Source organism: Lissotriton vulgaris, chromosome 3_1, assembly GCF_964263255.1.
Source record: "Lissotriton vulgaris chromosome 3_1, aLisVul1.2, whole genome shotgun sequence".
Lineage (NCBI taxonomy): Eukaryota > Metazoa > Chordata > Amphibia > Caudata > Salamandridae > Lissotriton > Lissotriton vulgaris.
The window spans coordinates 350,210,502-350,231,884 of record NC_141689.1 but is presented as its reverse complement, the minus strand read 5'-3'; the positions used below and the strand labels follow the sequence as shown (position 1 = coordinate 350,231,884).

Sequence of the window (21,383 nt, the reverse complement as noted above, 5' to 3'; positions counted from 1 at the left end):
GCGTTGGACTTGCAGGACGCTTATTTCCACATCCCTGTCCTGCCGGCCCACCGGCGTTACCTGCGGTTCACGGTAGGTCACGAGCACTTTCAGTTTACCGTGCTCCCCTTCGGCCTTACCAGCGCCCCACGGGTGTTCACGAAGGTGATGGCGGTGGTCGCAGCTCATCTGCGCAGGTTAGGATGTTCAGTCTTCCCCTACCTCGACGACTGGTAGTTGAAGGCGGGCCCGCCCCAGACAGTCGTCAGCCACCTCCCGACGACGGCAGACCTCTTGCATCAGCTGGGGTTCTCCATCAATGTGCCAAAGTCACACCTGTGCCCCTCTCAGAAGCTCCTTTTCATCAGAGCGGTTCTCGACTCGGCGCAGTTTCGGGTTTACCCACCCGAACAGCGGGTTCGGGATATACAGGCTCTGATTCCAATCTTCCAGCCTTTATCCCGAGTTTCGGTCAGGTTGACACTGCGGCTTCTGGGGCTGATGGCTTCCTGCATCCTTCTGGTGCATCACGCCCGTTGGCGGATGCGGGCTCTGCAGTGGGACCTGAAGTGGGACCTGAAGTTTCAGTGGGCCCAGCATCAGGGCACCCTGTCCGACCATGTCCTGATCTCAGAGCCTTGGTTAGATCTATTCGCCAGCGAAGAGAACGCGCAATGTCATCAGTTCTGCGCGTTGGAATTTCCAAGGCGGCACTCGCTCAGAGACGCTTTTCGTCGCGAGTGGAGTTGCGGTCTGTTGTACGCTTTTCTGCCTATACCACTTCTGCCCAGAGTGCTGAAGAAGATCAGGCACGACCGGGCACAAGTCACCCTTGTGGCTCCGGACTGGGCACGAAGGTACTGGTATCCCGAGCTACTCCGTATATCAGTCGATCCCCCGGTTCGTCTGCCTCTTCAGGAGGACCTTCTGTCGCAACAGCAGGGGACGGTCCTCCACCCGAACCTGTCCAGTCTCCACCGCCATGCTTGGAGATTGAGCGGCGACAGTTGAGGCCATTTGACTTGCCTCCTGATGTCTGTAACATTATTCTGGCAGCCAGGCATCCCTCCACAAAGTCAGTATACGCCTGCAGGTGGAACAGATTTGTGGCATGGTGCACAGCAAAGGCTTAGGATCCTCTCTCTGCCCCTCTTTCTGAGGTTCTTCTCTTCCTTCTTTCTCTTGCCCAGCAGGGCACTGCTCTGGGTACTATCAAGGGCTATCTTTCTGCCCTTTCAGCCTTCCTAAGGCTGCCTGATCAGCCATCTTTGTTCAAATCCCCTATTGTAAATAGATTCCTGAAAGGCATCACACACACGTTTCCACCTGTTCCCTTTGTGATGCCTCAGTGGGACTTGCACCTGGTTCTTACATTTCTGATGTGCGCTCCCTTCGAGCCACTTCACAACTGTCCTCTTCGCCTTCTCACTTTGAAGACCGCCTTCCTGGTAGCCATCACCTCTGCCAGGAGAGTGAGTGAGCTCCAGGCTCTATCCTGTAAACCTCCTTTCCTTTCTGTCCATCCGGACAAGGTTGTGTTGCGGACAAGGCCCTCTTTCCTACCCAAGGTGGTCACGGCCTTCCACATTGGGCAATCCATCACCTTGCCCACCTTCTTTCCGCCTCCGCATCCCTCGAAAGAGGAAGAGAGGCTCCACCGTCTGGACCCAAAACGTGCGCTCTCGTTTTATCTGGATCGCACACGCCAGTTCCGGGTGGATGACCAACTCTTTGTTGGTTACGTGGGCGCTAAGAAGGGGAAAGCGGTACACAAGCGGACCATCTCGCGGTGGATCATCTTGTTTATCCAGGCGTGTTACTCCTTGGTAAAGAAGGAACCCTCTGTTGGGCTGAGGGCTCATTCCACTCGAGCCACAGCGACTACAACTGCCTTGGGCCGAGGTGTGCCCTTGCAGGACATTTGCCAGGCGGCTACGTGGGACTCATTGCACACGTTTGCAAGACACTATTGCCTGGACAGCCAAGTCCGGAGTGATGGCTTCTTTGGCCTTTCCGTCCTCCAGGACTTTCTGGTGTGATTATTGGTTCGCAGACCCACCAACGGGGTTGGTATTGCTGGGGTATCTATTCTAAGGTAAGGAATCTATCACTAATGTGTCTCTTTCAGATGCACAAGTTACTACTTTTGTAACAATATATCTGTAAGAGACAGTAGTTAGTGATAGATTCCTTAGCGACCCACCCATCCTCCCCGTTCTGCGAACCGATATTAGGGTTAATGTCATCCCCTTTCAGGGCCCTAGTTTCAAGGCACCAGTGTTGGTTTTTTGGCATAGATCTGCGTTTCTGGAGCGGAAAAGCTGTGTCTAAGAACTGACGTCAGCACGCGGAGGCGGCGTCTAAGTACTCCGACGACGTCATCACGGCGCCCACGACGCCGACGACGGACGCAGAGCCTCAGACGACGCCTACCGACTCGCAAGGGTACTGCTACCCAAATGTTTGCGGATCCAGTCTGAGGCCTGGGGATATTCTAAGGTAAGGAATCTATCACTAACTAATGTCTCTTACAGATATATCGTTACACAAGGAGTAACTTGTGCATAGAGCCACTTCTCAAAGTCTAACCCATTTTTCATCTTCAGCACTCCTTCGATCTGATCCTAATTTACTTTTCCGTACCTGTTTTAACCTACATATTTCTCTCTACCTTTGTGTCATTGACACATTTACCAATAAAAGAAAAATCGCTTGCCCCATATTTTCTTCTCTGATTCGCAGCTTTTCTCTAATACAACATTTTGATGGATGCTTATAGATCACAGGATCCCATACTATGTCACAACTAAGTAAAATAGCTAGGCCTCCACTTGCAAGCCCTTTTACAGATTTTTTTGCTGTACTGCAGTACACATAGAAATTCTCAAACTGAAACTTCCCCCGCCCAAGTTTTCTGGAGGCAGATTATCTTGGGGTCTAATTCTACTAATGATTTAAGCTAATAACTTGATTTTCCTAAATTCCCCCCACGCTCCCCCCGCCCCCCCTCTTATCGGACTTCAGGTGCTAAAATATTATTTCACCCAGGTTTCTTCCTACTGTTATTTCTATATCGTTATAGTTTATGGGGGTATTTACACCCCTATTAACAGAGGAGCCATACCCTTGCACCTGATGAAGTTTTCCAAGGCTTTCTGATGGAGCTCGGCAAGGGGCTACGCTAGGAATCACATCTATACCTCTTTTCCTAAAGCCATCTGCATTAGCTATGACCAGTGCTGACACTACCCCTGATAAAAATGTAAGTTTGAGGCATGTGGGCTGCTGAATTCATATCTGTGCATAGATCGCCGCCTAGTGTTGGGTCCTGATGATTGCACATTGTTGTCCTGGAAGAGTCTTCGAAGTATCACGAGATAGGTGGCTCCTCCCCTGGACTACAGTGCGCATGGGCATCCTCTCCATCCTCAGATTGTTTTTTTTCCACCATTGGGTTCTGATGTTACTATCTTAGCTCAAGTATGGAAAACTTTTCTACAAAGCCAAAAGGCTTTCGACAGCGTCGGTATCGTTCCGTTCGTTATCGGTGCCTTGTTTCTAGAGGACGTAGAGGACTCAACCGGTTTCTTTCCACACTCGACCCGATCTTCGATCTCAAATGGAAAGAAGTCCATTCAAGAGGTGTCCCCTTTGCAATGCAAAATACCCGCTCATCGATGTCCACCCGGTGTGCAACAAGTGCCTGTCCCCAGACCACAACGAAGCCAACTGTATGGCCTGTGCCCGGTTCAGGTCGAAGAAAACTCTTAAGATTCGACGCGCGGCTCGATTGGAGTCAAAGAAGTCAGCGCCTGTTCCCGTGAACATCTTTGGGACCGAAGACGAAGAAGTCGTTGATCTGGAGGATCAGGAACACTGCTCCCAACCGGCTTCGGGCCATGACTCCGAGTACGACGCCGAAGACGAAGAGGTGCAGGACGAGGACGAAAACGTCATCAATGAGGTAGGAGACGACGTGGAGGCCCTTGGGGCCGTAGAAGATAGCTCAGGCGAAGAGCTAGGCCCAACCCGCGATACGGGGGCGACGATGACGCACTCAATAAGGCTCAGGTCGAGGGATCGCCACTAGGCCTTACCCAAGATCTACAATCTCGTTGTACAGCCCAGCATAAAGGCCAGGCTTCGAACATTACTAAAGAGCCTTCGGTTTCGAAACCGCCATCGGTCGATACAAAGAAATCGAAACCGACAGCATCATTGCAGAAACCGAAAGTGCAAGTGACTCTGGTCGGCTCCAAGGCCTCAAACCCCTCGGAGCCGAAGAAACAGAAAATGGCCGTTGATGCCGGAAAGCTCAAGAAGGTCGTCGAGCCGATGGTTGGGGCACCGAAGACTAAGGTCAAGGCCGTCGAACCACCAAGGCCGACGCCGAAAGGAGTCGATTCGCACAGAAGGCTCAAACCGAAAGACGGGATCGATCCTTGGTCGAGGCCTACGGACAAGTCGAAGACTGGCTACAAGGACCCTGTCGAGTCGACGCGCCCCAGTCCATTCATAGCCAAGGAAGTGTCGGAGTCACTCCAACGCATCAAGGATAAGGCTACAGAGGTCGGACCGAAGAAGGCCCCGACGCCGAAGCTGGTCGGACAAGTTCAGACCGCGTCAACACCTATCAAATTCGGGTTACCACCGGCGGTGTGTCCTAAGATGTTCGAGCCGAAACAAGCTATTGGCGCCACTAAGCAAGTGTCGGCGGAAATGGAGGCTGCAGAAGAGCCTGCAGACCGGGAGCCGAGGCAATTCATCGACTCGGAAACTGGTAGACTGTCCATATACAACAGGAAATTAATGCCAGAAACTTCCATGGAATCATATAAGCTTCCCTTGAAGAAGAGAGTTTCAACAACATCTCCAGCTCTTGTGAAACCCCTCCATCTCTATGGACAGGAACCTCAAATATGTTACCCAACATACTCAGATGTGGATGCAGGGGATGAAGAACATGGGGATGACCTCTATCATGTGGACACTGATCCTGATGATCAAGACCAACAATGGGTGGACCCTGCTGACTCAAGGGATCCGCAGACTGGCCCTGACACTCATGTGTACAGTGTGAAAACATCTTCTACTGAGGACACAACTGCCTTTAACGCCCTTTTGAAAGGGCAGCCAGTAATCATGACGTCGAGCTTCATGCTGACCCTGTGGATGAAGACTTTCTGGTCGACATCTTTTCCACGTCAGAAAGGGCAGTCAAAACCCTACCCATGCTCAAAGGGGCCTTAAGCATGCTGGTGATATTTTTAAAGACACCACTAGAGCCAGGGTGTTAAACCCAAAGATTGAGAAGAAATATAGACCGGCCCCTGTGGACCCTCCTTATATAAGGGGACAGTTGCCATTGGACTCATTGGTTGTTTCTAATGCACGTAAGAGCAAACTCCCAGACTACAGGTGATGCTCCTCCTCCTGACAGAGTCAAAAGTTATGGAAACTTCAGGCAAAAGAGTAGCTGCGCAGGCGGCTAACATATGGCGCATTGCCAACACTCAGGCACTCTTGGCCAGATATGACAGGTCACATTATGATACTCTTAAGACACTGTTGCAACACCTACCTGATCAGTACAAGGAGGGGGCAGAACTACTCATCCAGGAGGGGAAACTGATAACCAATGCTTCCATCAAGTGCGCTCTAGACGCAGCTGACACTGCAGCCAGGGCCATCAACACTAGCGTTATGTTGAGGAGACACGCCTGGTTGAGAATTTCAGGATTCAAACCTGAAATACAAACTTCTATCCTCAATCAGCCAGTTAACCCAGACTTATTATTCGGACCTGAGGTTGACACCACCCTTGAAAAACTTAAAAAAGACACAGAGACTGCAAAGTCTATGGGGGCTCTGCAGTCACAGCAGTTTCGGGGTGGCTCCTTTCATCGCTCCAATACTAGGGGCCCCTCAAGAGGCCAGTCAACACAACAGACACAATACAATAAGGGAGGTACACCATCCACCTACAATAAGAACAACCGGGGTGGATATCGTGGAAACAACATCAACGGCAGAGGAAGAGGAAACATCAGTTCCAGATCCTCTGCCAATACCAAACAGTGACGCCCTGTCACTGCCCCCGACCATATAACACCTGTCGGGGGGAGACTACAGCAGTTCCTGCCAGTCTGGAAGTCCATCACCACAGACAGGTGGGTGAGAGACATTGTTCAGTACGGGTATTGTCTGGAATTAACGTCCACTCCACCCAACATCCCACCAAGACACCGTCCTATGTCCGCAGAGCACTTACACTTATTTCAGCAGGAGGTCGTCAGCATGCTGCAAAAAGGGGCCATAGAGCTCGTGCCTGTAGAAGACCAAGGGTCAGGGGTGTACTCTCTGTACTTTTTAATACCCAAAAAGGACGGGTCTCTCAGACCTATACTGGACCTCAGACCTCTAAACAGTTACATTCTGTCAGAGCATTTTCATATGCTCACCTTACAGCAGGTTCTGCCGTTACTCAGTCAGGGAGACTTCCTCCCAACACTGGATCTAAAAGATGCGTATTTCCATATACTCATGCACCCATCACACAGAGAGTATCTCAGGTTCACTATTCAACATCAACATTATCAGTTCATAGTCCTCCCTTTTGGAGTAACGACGGCACCCAGGGTGTTCACAAAGTGTCTGGCGACAGTAGCAGCACACCTCAGGAGACAGCACATACAGGTCTACCCTTATCTGGACGACTGGCTGATTCAAGCAAAGACGGCCCAGCAGTGTGCCAGCCACATTTCCCACACCATTCATCTTCTTCACAGTCTGGGATTCTCACTGAATTACCCGAAATCACATCTTCAGCCCGCCCACGTGCGACAGTACCTGGGCGCGACAATCAACACACTGGCAGCCAAAGCTCAGCCAAATTCAGCGAGAATAAACTGCATGCAATTGCTGATACAAAAATTCAGACCTCAACACTCGCTTCCAGCGAAAGTGTTCATGCAGTTGATAGGCATGATGGCCTCCTGCATTTTCATAGTCCCGCACGCGAGACTACACATGCGTCCGCTTCAGGAGTGCTTAGAACGTCAGTGGAATCAGGCTCAGGGACAGTTAAAAGACCTAGGGCCAGATGTAGGTAAATTTTATTTTCCGACCTCTTAAATACCGAGTCATACCGACTCGGTATTTCAGAGGTCGGAAAATAAAAGTACCGAGATGTAGGTAAATGCAGATGTGCAATTACCGAATCGGAAACAGTCGGTATTTTCCGATGCGGGAAATACCGACCAGTTAATGCCCATTCATTCCTATGGGCTTTGAAGCCCATAGGATTGATTGGGCATTTACCGGTCGGTATTTACCACATCGGAAAATACCGACTGTCACAAGGGTGCAGGGGGTGTCACTTTGACACCCTCTGGCACCCCCAAAAGAGGCTCGGGTGCCATGTGGCAGGCATACCTGCCCTAAGGGCAGGTCTGCCTGTCAGATGGCATAGGTGTGCATGCACACATGTGCATGCACACCAGAAACGGTATTTTACCATCAAGTAGTATTTGATGGTAAAATACCGATTTTGTACTGCTTGTGGGACTCAGAAGAGTCCCACCTACATACCAATTTACCGGAATCCGTAATGATACCGACTCGGTATTTTACATACTCGGTAAATTTACTGAGTCTGTAAAATACAGGGACCTACATGTCAAATTGCTCTTACCGGTCGGTAACGGCCGAATTCGGCCGTTACCACCCGGTAAACGCCTACCTACATCTGGCCCTTAGTGTTGGTGAGCGGTCGGGCATTCAACTCTCTGCATTGGTGGAACCCACGAATCCTTTGCAAGGGCCGACCGTACCAAGAGCCTGTGCCACAAATTGTACTGACGGCGGACGCGTCTCTCCAAGGATGGGGAGCTCATATACTCCACTACACAGTGCAGGGACTATGGACAGTACAGCAAAAGAAGATGCACATCAACCTTCTGGAACTGATGGCAATCTTCATGGCAATGAAAGCTTTCAAGGTACACTTGTGCAACAAGGTCGTGTTGATCCATGTACTACATACAGAAGCAGGGAGGAACACACTCTCCACAGTTGTCTCATCTGGCTCAGAGCATGTGGAAGTGGGCCATTCAGAGAAACATCTTCCTCATGGCGGAACATCTCCCGGGCAAAGACAACCAGATGGCGGATCTGCTCAGCAGACACAGCCACCAGATGCACGAGTGGGAGATACATCCATCAGTACTCCAACCGTACTTCCAGCAGTGGGGTCATCCACAGATAGACCTATTCGCCACAAGGGAAAACGCAAAATGCCAAAGCTTCGCAAGCAGGTTCCCACATCCACAGTCGCAGGGCAATGCGATATGGATGAACTGGTCAGGCAAATTTGCATACGCTTTTTCCCCATCACCTTTGATACCGCTGGTGGCGCGCAAACTACGGCAACACTCGATGACCCTCATCCTGGTTGCTCCAATGTGGGCACCCCAACCATGGTACACCACGTTTCTAGAACTATCTGTGGTACCGCATCAAAGGCTACGCCTCACACCCAGGCTTTTGACGACGAGCCGTGGCGACATTCAGCATCCGGATCCGCAACAGCTCAACCTGGCGATCTGGCTCCTGAAGTCCTAGAATTTGGCTACCTCAACTTGCCGCCAGAATGTATGAATATCATCAAGGAGGCAAGACGTCCCACAACCAGAGCATGCTATGAGGCTAAATGGAAATGGTTTGTCATATATTGTACCAACAATGACATTAACCCACTGGATGCATCTATTCAAAACATTATCTGTTATTTGTTGCATTTATACAGATGTAATCTAGCGTACAGTTCCATTTGTATACATTTATCCGCCATAGCAGCCTATCTTCAAAACAGGCAGCACCTCTCATTATTCAGAGTGCCTACCATTAAAGCTTTTCTGGAGGGACTCAAAAGAGTGATCCCTCCCAGACACCCACCGTCACCAGTCTGGAACCTGAATGTGGTCCTCACCAGATTGATGGGACCACCTTTTGAACCTCTACACTCTTGTGAGATTCAATTTCTGACCTGGAAAGTTGCTTTCCTAGTAGCCATTACCTCACTGAGGAGAGTTAGTGAACTCCAGGCACTAACCATCCAGGAGCCATTCATACAGGTCCACGCAAATAGGGTTGTATTACGCACCAACCCTACCTTTATGCCTAAGGTGATTTCGCAGTTCCACATGAACCAGACCATAGAACTGCCAGTTTTCTTTCCTAATCCAGAAAATGTCGCGGAGAGATCCCTACACACGTTAGATGTCAAAAGGGCTCTAATGTACTATATAGACAGAACAAAGGATTTCAGAAAAACAAAACAGCTTTTTGTTGCCTTTTCTCCACAACATAAAGGCAACCCCATTTCCAAAGCAGGGATAGCCCGGTGGATTGTTAAGTGTATACAGATTTGCTATGCTAAGGCTAAACGCACACTAACCATTCCACCACGAGCACACTCCACACGTAAGTTTGGAGCATCCATGGCTTTCCTGGGGAATATTCCTTTAGAAGAGATATGTAAGGCAGCCACTTGGTCCACCACACATACATTTACGAAACACTACTGCGTAGATGTGCATTCTAAACAGCAGGCAGCTGTAGGACAGTCTGTTCTCAAAACTCTTTTTCAAACTGCTGCAGCTGGCACGGGCAGCCGCCGCTAATAGGAGGGACTGCTATGTAATCTATGCACAGATATGAATTCAGCAGCCCACATGCCTCGAACCGAATATACTACTTACCAGTATGAATCTGTTCTTGGCATGTAGGGCTGCTGACATTCATATCGCCCACCCTCCTCTCCGGCGCCTGTAGCAGCTGTAGCACTCAGAATTACTATGTAGCATGGACATCACTCACTGTATTACACTCCATCTCTGCCACAATGGCGAAAACCAATCTGAGGATGGAGAGGATGCCCATGCGCACTGTAGTCCAGGGGAGGAGCCACCTATCTCGTGATACTTCGAAGACTCTTCCAGGACAACAATGTGCAATCATCCGGACCCAACATATGCACATATATGAATGTCAGCAGCCCTACATGCCAAGAACAGATGCATACTGGTAAGTAGCATATTCGCTCTAGTGCTTGGGGGTGCACTCCTCCAGTCTAAATATATCAATTCAAAATCTTTGCTAGTTATTAACCCCAAATCCTCTATTTCGGTCCATATCTGTAGGAGGGAACTTCTATTCAATAGCATTGGTTCAGTTTCAAATAAGGGCCTAAAAATTAAAGACCTACTCACTTGCCCGACTCCTGGTCCAGTATTCCTTATTAGTATGGTACCAGGCTGCCCTAAGATTGAATCTCTCTCTAACTTACCCCTTTTACTGTTAACAACTGTAGTTAGATAACCCCCCGCCCACCCACCCCCAAACTGTCCCCTAGCTCAAACCTCATTGGAAAAGTATCCTGCCCACAGGGCTGCAGTCTAGCACCTCCTGAAGCTACATTTTAATCTGTTACAGGTACACCTAAATTATCCAGTACACTTCTTAATATAAGGTCACTGCTTGTATCATGATTCGTCCCACATTCATCCTGACCCTCTTGGCTCGATGGGGCAATCCGCACCGGATTCAAGCAGTTCTACTGATTATCATTTTCTTGCCCATACTTTTGACTAGTATTCAGTGTGGTTCCCCCAAAGTCCATATGTTCTTTCTACTAGGAGGAGATTTTGTACTATTTACTTCTTCGCTTACTGAAAGGAACCGCAATTTTTTTTGTTTTCGTTTCGGAAAACGACAATTCCTCATCTTCTTCTTCCCTCTACGACCGCTTCTAGAGTTACCTTTACTCACTACTGGGACCTCCCCTAAGGGTGCACTATCTAAGATGTTAGCTAATTCTTCTGGTAACTGAATGCTTGAGTTTTTTAAATTACTTTTTAAAAAATAGGGTAAATGCGTAATGAGTTGGGAACTGGGGATACTTTTGAATTTAATTTTAATTTTTCCCCTCTGCTGGTAACCTGTGCACTCTCCTGAAATTTAGCTCGGGGTGAGCTTATAATTGGATTTCCTTTAAGCGAAACCCTTTCAATTCCCACAATCATTTCTTTTATTTCCCCATCCACAGATTTTGTACCGCTTTTTTGCATCCCATTGCATATTTGACATACATGGCTGGGTACTTCAGGGCCCTTTTCCAAATTCTTTATAGCTCGCTTGATCTGATTGAGATCTTGAACCCCTACCAGTATGGGTGAGAGAACTTCCAATATGTAATCAGTATTTAATGTGCTTTTTTCCAACAAAGATAAAATTGCGGAGAGGATTCTTTCTAGTGCATAAAAAATCTCCATAGTCCCCCCTGCAATGCGTTCTCAATAGAATTCATAATATTCACTGCCCCCTTATCTGCCCCCTTATCCAATGAAACTCCTGATATCCTTTCAACAGAAAGATCTAATAAATCAACAGCATGGGATAAACTAGTAGGTGTACAGAGTAGGCATATGTGATGGAGCTGCTGTTGGAGCCGGATACAATTCTGGATCCGGGTACAGTTCTGGATCCATCTCCAAAGCACCAGTCTTTTTCTGCTGTGCCATTAGTTCTTCATTCTTTTCCATTTACTTAGCGATGTCCGGTAAGGATTATTCCTCCGTTTTCACCTGCCCAGAGCTAAGGCTATGTTCTATCCGCTGTTGCACTTTAAATGGAAGTTCACTCAATTTGGTTGGCAAGAAACCAGGCGCAGATCTATGCATACTTCTTCAATTGTCCAAGAGGGAAACCAATCCTGCCAATGGAGATAATGGAGTGGCTCCCCTTCTTTTGACATTATTCTCCTGGGGGCCTTCTACTTTGCCCACCGGCAAATCAGTTTCCATTTCCAGATTGCTACCATTCCTTCCTATTTGTAATGCATACATTTCACATGGAGGCTGTACAGATTTTCCACCATTATTCTGAAGTATGATTACAGCAGGGTAAAGGACTTCCAAATTAGTGAACCGACTGTCCTCCCTATTCTCTGCTGTTACATGGGTTTCATCTTCCGAGACCTCCTTTTTTTTCTTCCTCCTTTAACCCCTTCCCATGCTTTGAACACCTTACTCCTTTTGTGAACATTGCCATCACCGATGGGTACGTTTTCAAATGAGAAAAGTGATCCCTGTTTCTCCGGCGACAAATGATTTTCTGGAGCTTAAGGGAACTCCTTTCGCTCAGATAACTTTCTGAGCCTGCTGCTGTTTTCGCTTTTTTTACGTTTGAGCACAAACACTTAGGTGGCATTACAGATACTAAAAAGACTCTTACTGTTTACTGGGCTGCTTTACTGTTTGTGGAAATGGTGATGGATGGAGTGGGTAGAGGAGGCAGGAAGGCTGGAAATCTGAACTGCGGGACCAGCTGGAGGAAGCACACAGTAGCCACTGTATTTACTCTCTGCCCCTGTCTCTCTCCCTAAGTTTGTGTCCTTCAATTGGCCTATGGGTCCTCGCCCCCTTGCCACAGACCGTAGCGGTGGTAGTGGTTACCCACAACTTTATTAAACTCTGCGCGATGTTTTCATTTTCCGTTCTGTCTTAACTAAGGACAGTTAATAGGGATTTAAAGAAGATTGGTCGATTCTATTATAGGAGTTCCAGGAAAAAAACAAAGGCATTTAAAAGAGGCTGCCGGTCACCGTCTCTTGTTGCTGTCTCCCTTCCTTTGAAATTGATACGATACTCCGTGAAATATTGTTACCCTTACCCAGACCACTCCCTGCCGCTGAAGGCGCCGGTAGGGCAGGAACGAAGGTCAGGTTCTTAGGAGGAGGATGGGGGAAAAGGGGGAAAGAAACAAGGTGGCTGGAGAGCCAAACCGGTTTACCTCTGCTACCACTGTAGTTCGCTGTGGGTTGCTGTGAGTCCTCCATAGTTGGCTCCTGCTACTGCTATTACCTGCTGCAGGTAACCCTCTTCTCCTGCTCCTGCTTCACCAGTTTGATGAAATGTGACCAAAAAAGCGAGTGGGGTTCAACAGACCGGCGCAGGTTTCACCCAGGACTAACCGGACCGCCTCTGCACCTGCCTGGAGCGCATTCTCCACTTCCGCCGTCTAGTGGTATCAGCACTCGCCCTGGTCGTCGGCAGCCCAGCAAGTGTTATACGTTTGCAGGGGGTTGCGGGAGCCGGGTGTGGTCTGGGGGACCGAGTCCCTTTCTGATATTCTGCGCCCCCGCTCCCGGGTCGACTCTGCTCTTTTCTCGTACCGCCGCAGCACAACGCACAAAGCCGGGACTGCTGTGGTGCTGGCGCTGACCTGTTCTGACACAATCTCAATGAAGAGGAGCGGGGCTCCGTGGGAGCTGCGGGGCCGCTCGGGGTCCTTGTTAATGCCTTAGTATTTCAGGCTCTCCCGCCCGCTCTCACTATGATCCACTCAAGCGGCAGCGGCACCTCCGGCGTTGGGTGTCCAACCTCTCCGGCTCTCAATAGGAGTCCGTCCTCGCGTTCCTTAGCACTGAGACACACTTTGTAGGAAGGTACATCCTGACTATGGTTGCCCCCAACTTTTTGCCCTGTGTTTTAGCTGGTTTTTGACATAGTCGACCTGGGACCCTGCCAATCAGGACCCCAGGCCTACTGCTCTCTCTTTAAAATGGATTCCATGTACCCTAGGTGCATTTCCAATTGGTACTGGGCCACCCTATCAGACCCTGTAACTCAGGGCATGGGTGTACCCAGGGCTGCCAGGGGCTGCAGCATGTATTATGCCACCCCTGGCTGGCCTCCTAAATTTGACACAACTGGCTGCATGACAGCTGGGGCAAAGTCGTGTAATCACCCTTTGCTGTAGATATAGTATACCTATATCTAACCCTAAATCTGGACACACCGATTCCTATCAGTCACTCCTATGGCAGGCCTTAACAATCCTGAAGGCAGAGTGCTTGGAATCGTGTGAGATGGTGCTCTGGCATGAGCTGAGCCTGTCTGCAGCTTGCGGAACCAAGTCCTAATAGCTGTTCCATGATATCGCATACCATATACTCTTAAGTGCATTATAATCCTCGCGGTTAAATGCTATCTTTGGTATTGCTTTATCAAAACATGTCGAGTAAGGTGTCATACGAATTGGAATACTAACCCCTCGCCAATTCTGGCGACGGGGTTAGCATTCCACCCTTCTAGAGGGACACGACATGTATGTAACTGTGAACCCCGGTTAAAGTTAACTGAAGCCTCAGCTCCACAAAATGGATGCTGCCACCACAGACACGAGTCTGACCCCCTGCAGCTGGGAGTCCTTCCAGCGAGGGGAGCCTGGACAAAGGGTTTCCTGTCAGGGGCGGTGCTAGCACCGTCCCAGACATGGTTTTGTGTATCCTGGGTAGGCAGGGCTTTACAGGAAGGTGACTGCTGAGTAGCACCCCGGTGCTCACTACGCATAGGCCAGTCTGAACCAGTTCCAGGGGCACACCAGCCCCTGGCCTGGGGAAGTCCGGCATGGCAGAGGGGTGTAACCACCCCCCTCCTAGTCCCACCCATAGGCAGGACCTAGTCACCGGGTCAGCCCCATTTTTTAGTATAAAGATGGGAGCGGGCCCCCTGTTCAAATTAGATCATCTTTGGAATCAAGACCCGACTTTCTGCGAAAGGCATCAAGATTTCCTTCTTCAAGATTCTCCCTTGTGGCTAAGGAGTAGTCACCCTGCGTCAAGCGGGCACCATCCTAAGAACACTGCGGTCTGCTGCAAGTCCTTCTTCACGAATCCGACGACCCAGCTCGACGAGACCCGGCTTCCCTGGCACCTCTGACCTCTACTCACCTCTACAGCAAAGCTGAGAACTGTGAGTGCGACGAGACCTCGAGGGACCGACGATCGCCAAGACTGCACGACTTCTTTGCAACAAGCCCACTGTGTGCTCCACTGGTGAGTGCTTTGGGGTCCGAGAAGCCCCAACCCTGAGCAGCTCCAGCACCGAAGATCAGCCCTCCAGCATCTCCACGATCTGCGTGGGGCCCTTCTGCTTTTGCGTGCTCACCGCGCTGTGTGGCTACTAGCCGGCTGGCTTGTGGCCTTCTACACGACGCCCGACGACATCACTGCTGCTGGTCTGGTTGCTCCAGACTGGCCCTTGCTTCCTTCTTCAAGAGAAGCACCCCGGACCCTCCTGGTCCACTCCAGACGCCATTTTGAGTCCACCGCGTGGGCTTGAATTTGCCAAGGCTTTGTTGCCCAATCCTGGGTCCAGCGACGCCGACAGCTTCAATCTTCGTGGGACAGCTCGCTCCTCCATCCTGGTCGCCGACAACGCCTCCTGGTCCGTGAGATCTGCGAGCACAGCGTCACCCACTCACCTAGTCGAGGTGACTACCATCCAGTGCCCTCCTGGTGCCACCTGACTACTGGCTAGTAGTCTCGAACTTGGTCCCCTCTGCTTTCAGGTGTCATCTTCCTTCGATCCAGGCTTGGATCCATCGAACTTTCTTCACTGGTCGCCTGCCAGCAACTTCTTTCTTCCAGGCTCCTGGTCCGTCTACGAGGATTCCCGACGTCTTTTGAGACCTATGCAGCTGCAGCCCCTGGGCTAGGTAACTTCGGCATTTCGGTGCCCCAGCATAGCCTCACTATCCAAGGGTCAGAATCCACTTTCGTTTTCCTCCCACCAGGTCGGGTTCGCCCGAGAACACTAACTTTGTCTTTACTAGCTACCATAGACTTTGTCCCGCATCACGCGTGAGAGTGCACACTCTGCACCCGAGTCCCCTGGGTCTCCTAGAAGTAATCTGAAGATTCTATAGTCAAGATCTAGCGATTCCAAAGCCTATTAGTACTGTACTTACCTGCTAGTAATTTCGCATTCCACTTTCAGAGTATATGGTTTTCCGTGCCCCTCGGGCGTTTGTATATACTGTGCTAACTTAAGTATTTTCGTAAGAGTTTTGTTTTGTGCTTAGTACCCTGTCCTCATAAAGAGTACAGGGCTGTTGTGAATCTTAATAAATAACTTGTTTATTTTCATAACACTTGTGTGGTGTCCTTTCACTTGGTGTTCAAGGGGTATATGTGTGGTAAACAGCTGGCTTAACACCCCCTCTCGAGTCTTTAGCCTTAGACTGCTCGTATCCACGCTACTAGGATAGCTGGTCTATAAGGTTGACTTACAACCAATCATCAATAAGGGTTGCTGGACTGATACATAGTGTTCACTAGAATAGTGAGCACTGCATATCAGGCCACCTTCTCACACACTTGATGTTAAAAGAGCACTATTGAACTGTTGATAGAATAAAACATTTCCGTAAAACAAAACAACTTTTTGTTTTTTTTGGACCACCTCGTCAAGAAACATTTCTGTAAAACAAAACAACTTTTTGTTGCATTTGCGCCACCTTGTCAAGGAACACCTATTCCTATAAAAAGTGCTGATTGATATGCATGTATCTGAAATATGGTGAATAATATTGGAAATGCCAATAAACAAATGTTTTTTAAAAAAAGAAACACCTGTTTATAAATCTGATATTTCTACATGGATTGTTAAATGTATTCAAACGTGTTATGTTAAGGCTAAAAGAACTTTAACCTTACCTCCTAGAGCACATTCTGCGGGCAACGTAAGAGCATCTTTGGCCTTTTTAGGTGACATTCCCTTGGCTGACATATGTAAGGCTGACATATGTAATGTCCACACATTTACCAAACATCATTGTGTGGATGCATTAGCACGTCAACAAGCTAATGTAGGACAAGTAATGCTAAAACACCTTTTGCAACACCCACTGGTTAGCCAACACTTTTGGAGGGTACTGCTATATAATCTATGCAAAGCATGTCATGTTTATGTACAGCACACGTGCCTTGAACGGATTGTTACTTACCTTGTAAGCATCTGTTCCTGGCATTTAGAGCTGAAGATTCACATGTACCCTTCCTCCTCCCCTGACACCTGTGGTTGTTGCAGTCCTTGTTATTCATACTACATACACATGGGCACCTGTATACCACACTTACTTACTCCATTCTCACCCTCTTGCGTGAAAATAGTCTACCAATGGAGTTGATGCCCATGTGCAGATTCACCAAAAGGAGGAACCACCTTACCTTGTGACTGAATAAGTCTTCTTCGAAGAAAAACAGCTTGCAAACATCCTGATCCAACACTAGATTGCAGGAGTATGCAAAGCATGTGAATATACAGCTCTACATGCCAGGAACTGATACTTACAGGGTAAGTAACATAATTCTTCCTTGTCTACCTTGCACAACTGTATTGCAGAGTACAAATAGCATGTAAGAATTTCATTCTGGTAATAAAATATTTAAATTGTTATTTTTATTTTATTTCCATCAGGTTTACAAGAGCTTTAAGTTATGCATCTTTAGATAAGGAAGATTTATTAAGTCCTATTAATCAAAATACCCTTCATCGCTCCTCATCCGTGCGTTCTATGGTATCAAATGCTACATATGGCAGTTCAGATGACTACATTGGCCTTGCCCTCCCAATGGATGTTAATGAAATATTCCAGGTTTGTAAATTATAGTGTTTTTCTTCCCATTTAATTGTGTTTAACTTTTGCCAGTTTAGCTTGAGGGCTATAAATGAGAATAAGATTAGAGTTGTCTGCCAGGGTCGGGCTCCTGTGCTGTGTAACTGCCCACTTTTGTTGTCTTTGTTACGCAAGAATGCTTTCGTCAATGTTATGCATTCGTCTCCATTATTTTCTTGCTTTCCCGAAGCAGCCTCCCAACCCCCCAAAAAAGCAGAGATTGATTTTTGAAAAACAAAAAACAAATGTCCCCAACATGTAGGAATTGCACTTTCTCTGAGTATTTTTGTAAATTTTCTGGTGATGCCTGGTAATGCCTTGCATGGAGGACCCTGGAAGTGAAAAATCACCTGTATTTAAACAGTACTATAGCGGATGTTGCACCAATTATGGCTTTCCGACAGGGTATCCAGCTGAGGCTTCTTTGTCAAAATTCAGCATTTCCTCCACTTCTGAAAAAGGCAGTGATGCTTCAAAGTTGATGGGGCAAGACATCTGCCTGTTTAGTTGGTTGTCCCCCTCATCCACCAACCTCTTAAAGACCCATTCATTTTTAAGCATACCGCAGGGGTTTCCTGCACTTGCATATTCAACAAGGACAGCGCACAAATGAAATGTGATATATAATATATTTGTTTTAGTATGAACTACAGTAAGTAGTATCATGATAAACTGTGTTCACCACAAGTTAATTACCATTTTAATCACAGATCCAGGTTATTAATACAAACTTGTGAAACAATTGCAAAATGTTGGGTGAATCTTTAGGAACAGCTTTTGTCCCATAATTTTGGCAGGCATGGGCAGAGCTTGTTGAACGCAGTGCCCACAGATAAGTTGAAGGATTTGATTTTTGATTGAATAACAATGCTTTTTAGGTCTCGCTGACTCAGCGCATGCGCTGCTCTCAGAGACATTTAGAAGCGAGTTTTCAAAGTGCTGCCCACAAGCTTTTTCCAGCCACATGCTTGCTGTTATGCGCAGAAGCGCATTCAATGCGCACAGCTGCCATGTGGCTATATCGCCTGAATCCGATCACGATAACTTTAGCGCCGCCTGCACACGCAACTCCGAACATTCAGAAGTATGAAAACAAAGGGGTCCATTTCCTCTTGGTTGACGCCCACGGACTGATAAACCATATTCTAATACTGCACGTGTTATGCTTTAGTTCTTGACGTAAAACATTTTTGATTCAGAAAAATTGCGCATTTCGCTTGTCAGGGAGCCCAGAATGGCAGGCGCACATCTGTTCCGCAGACACCACAGGAGCCGTGGGCTCTGCTCGCTTTAAGCAGTGTGTACAAGCGCGCGACAGACCGCGCCTTCGGAGCCTTCTTATCTGAAAGAGACAAGTTAGTGATAGATTTCTTACCTTAGAATATCCCCAGGCGTCAGACTGGATCCGAAAATTTTTGCGTAGCAGTACCCTTGCGCGTCGGTAGGCGTCGTCTGCGGCTCCGCGTTCGGCATCGTGGGCACTGTGATGACGTCGTCGGAGTACTTAGACGCCACCTCCTCGTGCTGATGTCAGTTCTTCTTTTTTCCGCGCCAGCAGCTCAGATCCGGAAAAAGTGGTACCTTAGTCACTTTTTAACTAACTCTTTTTTGATCTTTTTGATCATCCTTTTCGAGTCTTCGACTCTGATCGGTGCCGATAGGGAAATGCCTGGTTTCAAACCCTGTGAAGATTGCGATGGACTGATGTCGGTCACGGATCCTCACCGTCGGTGTCTCCACTGTCTCGGCGTCGACCACGACGACAAGGCCTGCGTCGACTGCTGGGCCCTTACTTCGAAAGCTAGACGGGAGCGGTCCCGTAACCCACTCGAACTCCGGCAGTCGGCCCCGCGCCGAGAGAGGTCCCGGTCCGGACGGAGGTCGAGGGACCGGTCGCGGGAGCGGAGCCATCATAGCTCCGGGAGTCGACATCACTCCTCACGGTCGAAGTCGTCAGGTAAGCACAAGAAGTCGAAGTGATGTCATCGCTCTTCCAACTCCCCCCGACGCTCCCGCGACGCGGCCGGGGGTTCAGGTGGCACCGCCCACGCGGCTCCGTCTGAGTCGCAGGCATCGCGTCCGGCTTCATACCCTCCGGGCCCTGGGCCTAACGCGACGCCGGGGGAGATTGAGCGGTTCCTCATGGCCATGAGGTCCCTCTCTCCCCCGACGGGTTCCGCTGCGCCTTCGGGCCCAGCGGCCCCGTCTGGGGGTCCTAGCGGGTCGGGGGCTTCGGCCCCGACGCCGCCGGCGCCTTAGGGCCCGGCATCGCAGGGCCCCACTGGATCCGGTTCCGGATCCTGGTCGTCGCCGGTGGTTTTAACGACCTCCCTGGCGCCGACCCCACAGGTGTCACCTCCGGCGCCGTCCTCGGGTGGAGCCGTCCCCGACGCCTCCCTCAACCCGGTTCCGGCGCCGGAACGGCACCGATTCAGACGCCGTTTGGGGAGTTCACTTTCCATGAACCAGCCCCATCCTTTACTGACCCTGAGTACCAGGTGATGGGTGATGAGGAGTGTAGGAGAGTAGGGTCTGCAATCCTATGATCACCCAGATTTTTTGCTTTTGTTTCACTGGTTTACGACTTTCTCTGGCTGTGGGCCTGCCAATCAGACCCACAGCCTAGCTGTTCTCTCACTAAATTGACATGTGTACCTTAGGTGCATTATCCAATTGGTACTGGGCCACCTTATCAGACCCTGTAACTCAGGGCATAGGTGTACCCAGGGCCTACCAGGGGCTGAAGCATGTATTAGGCCACCCCTGGATGGCCATCTAAATCTGACACAACTGGCTGCACGACAGCTGGGGCAAGGTGGTGTAATCACCCTTTGCTTTAGATATAGTATACCTATATCTAACCCTAAAATGGACACACAGATTCCTATCAGTCACTCCTATAGCAGGCCTTGACGATCCTGAAGGCAGAGTGCTTGGAATCATGTGAAATGGTGCTCTGGCCTGAGCTGAGCCCGTTTGCAGCTTGCGGAACCAAGTCCTAATAGCTGTTCCATGATAACGCATACCATATACTCTTAAGTGCATTATAATCCTTGCGGTTAAATGCTAACTTTGGTATAGCATTATCAAAACATGTCGAGTAAGGTGTCATACGAATTGGAATACTAACCCCTCGCCAATTCTGGCGACGGGGTTAGCATTCCACCCTTCTAGAGGGACACGACATGTATGTAACTGTGAACCCCGGTTAAAGTTAACTGAAGCCTCAGCTCCACAAAATGGATGCTGCCACCACAGACACGAGTCTGACCTCCTGCTGCTGGGAGTCCTTCCAGCGAGGAGAGCTTGGACAAAGGGTTTCCCGTCAGGGGCGGTGCTAGCACCATCCCAGACATGGTTTTGTGTATCCTGGGTAGGCAGGGCTTTACAGGAAGGTGACTGCAGAGTGGCACCCCGGTGCTCACTACGCATCTGCCGGCTAGAACCAGTTCCAGGGGCACACCAGCCCCTGGCCTGGGGAAAGTCCGGCATGGGAAAGGGGTGTAACCACCCCCCTTCCTGGTCCCACCCCTAGGGCAGCACCTAGTCGCGTACCCACCCCTTTCTTTAGGATAAAGGCAGGAGCGGGGACCCTTCCAAATTAGATCATCTTTGAATCCTGAAACTACTTTCTGCGAAAGGAACTCAAGACTTCTTCTCAAGATTTCTCCCTTGTGACAAAGGAGTAGTCACCCTGCATCCGCAGGCACCATCTAAGAACTCTGCGGTTTGCTGCACGTCCTTCCTCCGGAATCCGACCGACCAGCACGACGAGACCCGGCTTCCCTGGCACCTCTGACCTCTACCTACCTGTACAGCTAAGCTGAGAACCGTAGGTGCGACGAGACCTCGAGGGACCGGCCATCATCAGAACTGCACGA

The 21,383-nt window shown here is 49.3% G+C and overlaps 1 protein-coding gene across 2 annotated transcripts in view; it reads left to right on the top strand.

Annotated features, from left to right (window-relative positions):
• RICTOR (RPTOR independent companion of MTOR complex 2) overlaps positions 1–21,383 on the top strand; it is a 1,569,237-nt gene that overhangs the window by 1,093,888 nt on the left and 453,966 nt on the right. For both annotated transcript variants that reach the window (XM_086960557.1, XM_086960556.1), the window contains exon 32: positions 17,304–17,481. In XM_086960557.1, coding sequence (XP_086816683.1) covers positions 17,304–17,481 — 178 coding nt within the window. The remainder of the gene's footprint in view (positions 1–17,303; positions 17,482–21,383) is intronic.